This window comes from Bidens hawaiensis, unplaced genomic scaffold (genome assembly GCF_021521415.1).
Source record: "Bidens hawaiensis isolate Kalapana, Puna unplaced genomic scaffold, B.hawaiensis_p1.1 tig00035038_1, whole genome shotgun sequence".
Lineage (NCBI taxonomy): Eukaryota > Viridiplantae > Streptophyta > Magnoliopsida > Asterales > Asteraceae > Bidens > Bidens hawaiensis.
In genome coordinates, this window is record NW_027505342.1 from 65,843 (window position 1) to 72,512 (window position 6,670).

The window sequence follows — 6,670 nt, forward strand, 5'->3', positions numbered from 1 at the left end:
AAATGGCAAAAAGGCACCTTATACGCCCGTGGTTGTAGATAGCGTAGAGTAGCCCAAACCCACAATATTCTATTTCAGAGAAAACCCACCGTTTAAAGACTCACTACAATAAAACCCAATTGAAATCGAATTCAAAGTCTCTTGGCAAAGTTTTCACTTCCTCCCATCATAGTTGAGCTAAAACCAAATTGAACCTTAAAATGATTAAAAACAGAAGTATAATGAAATGACTACCGACATCGACATTTGTTAACTACCCGTATACTCCACCCGTTATTGCCACCTTCCAGGCACTTTCTTGGAAGTGCACAATCATGGGATTTACGACATTTGTTTGCATTCCATCTCTCTCATTATTGATTTTTTATTATCTACCGATAACAAAAGACACCAAAACGCGTTTTAATTCCTTAAAAAATACTTCTTGCTTCCTATAAATTATCCTATTATAAATTAAAGCAGCTCGATCTAATGCTCTTCAGTCAGTCGTTTTCAATCTTAATTTCAAACAAAATTACCTGCCCTTATGCCTTCTATTGAACATCTCAAGCACTTCAGTCAGTCACTCTTTTGTAGTCCAAATTTGATACTTTGATTGATAGTAAATTTGCTAAGAGGATGAAATTTGTGGTTAAAATTTGATCTTTTGATGAATACTAAATTTAGTGAGAGGAGGAGAATATAGTTTCTAGTATATATATATAATTATACCTTTCTGACACATCTATGTTTGAACTTGAAAAAAATAATAACTTGGTCAAACTTAAAAGAAGCATGACTCAAGTTTATGCATATACTACAAACACATCTACAGACTGCTCTAAGGCTATTTAAGTATCTAAAAAGAGCACACCACATAAGGGACTCCTACGCCGTTTAACATACAAGCACGGAGCATATGCAGATTCTGATTGGGGGAAGTGTTTTAATCCATGTCGTCTTATACTGGTTTTTTTACTCTTCTAGGCAACAATCTAATCTCTTGAAAAAGCAACAAGTGGGGTAACCATCTCAAGATCCTCTGTAGAAGCTGAGTACATAGCCGTATGTGCTGCTTTATGCGAAACATTATGGTTAATAAATGTTTAAAATAAACTTATGCCATGTTTGGATTATCAAATAGAGGGTGTGTTTTTAATACCTTTCTTTGTTTTATTTTGCAACCGATGGCTAGCATGGGCTTGTTTCCTCCTTGGACCTACTTCAATTTTACGGGTTTGTAACGTCCCGTTGCCACATCAGTTTTACCTGGTCTTAAAAGTGTTTGTAATTCGAAATCTATTAATAAATGTATACCATTTTGACACAAGAACACATTCACTCTTAATATTTTGTGATTATATTAAGAGATCTATCTCCAAAGGGTAAGAAGCTGCATATAATACATAACTTGTCGTTCCAGATGTTGAAACATGGTCAATCAGCTTCTGTTGTATGATTTTAGGCATACGACTTGTATAGCATTAAGGCGGTGATCAATTTGTTACCCATCTTTAGGTAATGAGGATGTTGGGTTAAGTTTAAAATCCAATTTTGTGCTAAGATCCTGCATCAATATAAACTTCATCACCCTTAAAACTACAACAAAATTAATTGTTTTCCAGTAAGCAATAATAATTGAAAGAAAAGGTGATTAATAAAGTTTTAACGCTAAAACTCGATAAAATATGTAAACCAGGTGCGAATTGCAACCACCTAGGAGTTGTTGATCAAGAGCCTTTTGTAACTGCTCATCTACCTCCCTCAAGGACGGACGTTCTTCTTCATTATTCAAACATTGATAGGCAATGTTTGAAAAAGTAATTAACGAATCTTGGTTCATCTGGTTGAGTAAATAGGAAGGAATGATCCTATCTAATGTTTGGTTTTTGTAGTGTTCTCGGATCAATTTCAGTAGACTTTAAGGATCATCCTTGTCTGACGTAATTAGACGCTTCCCACACAGAACTTCCCACAATACGACCCCAAAAGAGTAGACGGCAGATTTTTGTGTGAGATCGCCCTTAGTAAGGTAAGGTGGGGCAAAAGGCTTAGTGATGAAAGAGGCATAACGATATAATTTTGGGCGGAAACTTAAAACTTTAGGTTTCCGGTCGACATCTAAAAAGATGTTTGAGCTCTTGAAATCTCGGTGGATAATTCTATCAACATCATCGTTAAGGTAACTTAACCCACGGCCAACATCTTGGCAAATACGAAGTCGTTGGTCCCAGCTAAGGTCTTCACTGTCCAAATATTCGTCGAGAGTCCCCTTGCTTTCATCCTTATAAACAAGTATCTTCTCCCCACCTTCAGAACAATACCCAAGAAGAGAGAAAATGTTTTCATGTTTACGTTCTGAAAGCAAAGCAATCTCTAGCTCAAATTCTCTCAAGTCTATCGGAAGACCCAACCGATGTATGACGATGTGGCCGTGCTTTTTAGATTTGCCTCTATATATCTTCCCAGAATCATCAATGAGATTCTGTTCGGTAAATTCGTTAGTGGCCAATACTATGTCTTGGAGAGGAATTTGCAAGTGCTTCATTTCTTCAATGGAAAGAGACGTGTTGGGATTCTAGAAAAGAAAAAAAAGAGCAATAATCAGTTAAAAAAAATATTTTTTGGTTGTTTGATCCTTCAGCAATTCAACGGTGATCACCAATGATTTACCGACTACTATTAAAACCTAAAACAAATGAATTGCTGACGGATCAAACAAAGAAAAAACAATTTACAAGTGCAAGGTTAGGAGAATTTTAGGTGAAAAATTAATTTGTTTGAAAAAAAGCAACAACTTACTAGTTGATGATCAAGAGCTTTTTGTAGTTGTTCCACAACCAGCTTCATTGTTGGACGTTCTTCTCCGTTCTTCAAACATTGATAAGCAATGTCTGAAAATGCGAGTAAGGAAGATGGCTTTATCTGCGTTTGTAAATAGGAAGGAATGATACTATCTAATGTTCCCTTTTTGTAATGTTTTTGGGCCAAAACAGTTAAACACCGGCTCTCATCCTTGTACGATCTAACAAGTGCATGCCTTCCACACAAAACTTCCCACAATACCACCCCAAAAGAGTAGACGTCAGATTTTTCTGTGAGATAACCATTAATCATATAGTAGTCTGGATCAATATATCCAGGTGTTCCACAAGGATTGGAGATAAGAAAGCTAGTCTCCATATCCGCCGGGTGTGCTCTTGACAACCCAAAATCAGAAATTTTAGCTCTCCAGTTCGCATCCAAAAGGACGTTTGAGCTTTTCACATCGTGGTGAAAAATTCTATGTTGAGACTCATCGTTATCATGAATATGCTTTAACCCATGAGCAACATCTAGGCAAATTTGAAGTAGATGGATCCATGTTAGATCTTTACTGTTTAAATGCGTGTCCAAGCTCCCATTACTCTCATGCTTATATACAAGTATCTTCTCGTCGTTTTCATCACAGAATCCGAGAAGAGAGACAATATTTTTATGTTTATATTTTGGAAGCAAAGAAATCTCCGTCTTAAATTCGTATTCTCCTTGCCCATGCCCATGATCCAACCGCTTTACAGCAATGTCACCATGTTTTTCGGACACCCCTTTATAGACCTTCCCGAATCCACCTTTTGCAATGAGATTCTGGTTGGCAAATCCATTAGTTGCCAATGATATGTCTTCAAGAGGAATCTGCAAGTGTTTCATTTCTTCAATGGAAGGCATGTTTGATTTAGCTATGATGAAAGTCTATAAAAGGGAAAAAAAAGCAATATTAATATTAGATGGAGCTGATGATGGTAGAAGCCTTCACTTATATCAATCGAAGAATTTGTCTACTGAAATTAAGGAAATTTATTGGATGGTGAATTGCATTGGATTATCCGTTTCAAAATAAAACATATGCATTGATAATAGTGATGTTTGATTCTTTTAAAAATTGGTTGGTTAAGAACTAGAGAACAGAATTACAATATCAAAATTAAATATTTAAGTTTTTTAAAGTTAGCAGGATAGATTACTTTTGCATTAAATCGATGTTGTCTTGTTGAGTGTCAACAATATCTTCTTGATGAAGTGCATTAAAAAAATCCAGAAATTAATAATCTAAGCAAATGTATGATTGATCTACATCGTGTATCTCCGACTCGTTTAAAAGACACCTCTTAGTTTAATCCTTTTTTGTTCTTTTATTTCACTTTCAAGAATTTCGTTTACCAATCTTTTTTCCCTCCCATATCATATATTTTCATTTGCAAGATTGTGAAAATAATATAAGATTGGTAGTTAGTGGGCTGGAATCTTATTTTTATATTTTAATCAATTTTATTTTTTTAAAGTTCCCGATTTGAAAAAAAAGAATAAGGCTAGATACTTGGTAACAGTGACATAGGAATTATAAAAAAATATTATTTTGAGTGATAATGCGATTAAAGTTTTGTATAAGTACACTAATTAGTATTACTATATTCATATTGATTAATATTAATAATTAGTTGATACTAAAACTTTGTAGATTTATTTATTACTATTTTTTTGTGTGTGCTAGAAAGGTGTCACGGCCGACATACTTTTTTATTTATTAGAGTAGATATATTTTTATTTTATATAAACTGTAATTGATTAATTATGAAGTAACATAGTTCTTATGACTGCATTGTATACAACAGTCTCGATTGATCATCAAACTAATTTGTGAATTATTTGCTCTTTTCCGACGAACGGTAGCCCATGGCGGTGATTACAGTGGTACTGAGAGTATACATGCATTGTCATGATTGTGCTCGGAAGATGAGAAAATGCATTTTGATGGTGAAGGGTAATCTACTAACTTTATTTAACTTATTTTTCACAAAGTATTTATTGAACAAAGTATATGTATTAACAATTTCACAAGAGGTCTGGTCAGCTATACACTCACCGTTTGACATCTGATCCACATTGTTTTTAATGATCATTTTGACCATCTAATTTCACACTATCAAACAGGCGTTTAATGAATGTTCTAATTTTGATATTTTTTTGGCATGATTTTAGGGGTGGAAAGTGCACTCCCGGATCCGGGCAATTCACAAGTAGCGGTCAAAGGCACTTTTCCAGTGGCACAGTTGGTGGAACATGTATACAAGAAAACCGGCAAGAAAGCTGTGATCATAAAGCAAGAACCTTATTCTAAAACCGAGAAAATCACGAGCAATAAAGACTATTGGCTGTGACGGCAACACCACCACGGGCGATGGTTAGAAGAAGGAAAAGAAGAAAGTCGTCGACGGTCGTGAGAAACAAGAATGTTGACGAAGGGCATGACATTTTGTTAGTAGGGGTTTCGGTGTAAACAATAAACATAAGTGTACATCACATTAAATCATTTCAAAATCATATATATGATTTTTCATGTTATATTGTTATGTATGTCAAACGCTAAACCAATTAAAAAATGATTTATTTATTTTATCTTCTTAATCTAGGTTCATAATATTTTTTGTACCCGTGTGCTAATTGGTTTACGTGTTTATTTAACAGGAATAACTAATAAAGTTCAGGATAATTACCGTTTTACCCCTTTACCGTTTCCCATTTTGTGTATTCCAACAGATTTGGGTAATTTTCGGGGAAAGACGAATGGTGGTTTGACTCAAAAGTTGACTTCATTACATCCGGGTCAAAAGATCCGTATACCCGTTTGCCTTCTGATGGGTTTGATCATCGAAACTACAATAATCTTGATGAGAGGTCACAAAAGATCTTTTAAAGGTTCAAACTTTATAGATTTGACCGATACTACAAAAGGCGTTGACTTGAATAATGACAACAATAGCTCAAGAAAATGTGACCAAACAGTACTACAATGGCTTCAAGAAAGACCAAATATGATTAAAAATGGAAAGATTCTCGGGTTTTCGGTTTTGGGAATTCTTGCGTTTCGAAAAATCTCAGATCCAAACCAACCCATTTAATTATTAAAACAACCTAAATTGACTTATTTAAAACTGTTTGAGTCAAGATTGTCACCCTTAGTTTTAACTAAAAAATTTTATTTTTATATTTATATGAATGTTCAACAGCTAGATATCCAACTTCAATTAATGGCTATGTTACATATATCGGGTTTTATTATTATTATTATTATTATTTAAGGCTAAGCTTATAAAGCAAAAGGAGACAACTTACAAGAGGCAAGTGACCTAACAACGAAACAAAGGAACAAACAAGTTACAACCCAAATATACAACAATCTTAATAGGAAAATTCACGAAATTGAAACGGCACCATTTCTTCCACTCCAATATCGATCTTTTGCTTCTTTGCTTTAGCGATAAGTATGAGACCAATTTGATGTCGTTCACCATTTTGGACATCACGAAGGGGACTTTATTAAAAATTATGTTATTTCTAGCTAACCAAATCATCCAACATGTAACCGCCGAGATAGATTGAACCGTATAACATGTGTGTTTGCACTTAATTATTTTACTTAGATAATCTAAATTTTTCTCCACCGAATCAAAATTGGCTCATCTTAGTAATTTCACCCAATTATACCACTTGTACCCTAGTGGAAGTAAGATTTGGGTTCTCTAGTGAAGATCCAATTTCAATCCTTACTTATGTCTTTTTTGATGGATTATATATGGCAATGAATAATTTTGAGCTAGACCTTGAGAGGTTGTCAGTTCAAATCCCAAGCTCACCCTAGTTTTTATCTCAC

At 34.5% G+C, this 6,670-nt stretch overlaps 1 protein-coding gene and 1 pseudogene across 2 annotated transcripts; both read right to left on the reverse strand.

Annotated features, from left to right (window-relative positions):
- Window positions 1-337: 337 nt before the first annotated feature.
- On the reverse strand, window positions 338-3,687 carry LOC143612582 (receptor-like protein kinase HERK 1 pseudogene; annotated as a pseudogene). Its single transcript, XR_013149968.1, has 2 exons — window positions 2,394-3,687; window positions 338-2,289 (listed from the first exon to the last, which is right to left on the reverse strand). The product of XR_013149968.1 is annotated as a receptor-like protein kinase HERK 1 pseudogene (transcript).
- On the reverse strand, window positions 1,901-2,527 carry LOC143612581 (cysteine-rich receptor-like protein kinase 40). Its single transcript, XM_077086533.1, has one exon. It carries the CDS (start codon window positions 2,525-2,527, stop codon window positions 1,901-1,903), a length of 627 nt encoding a protein of 208 aa, XP_076942648.1.
- Window positions 3,688-6,670: the final 2,983 nt, after the last annotated feature.

What these genes read in the sequence shown, in the direction of transcription:
- LOC143612581 (XM_077086533.1), bottom strand. Translation starts at nt 2,527, where the DNA reads ATGAAGCACTTGCAAATTCCTCTCCAAGACATAGTATTGGCCACTAAC.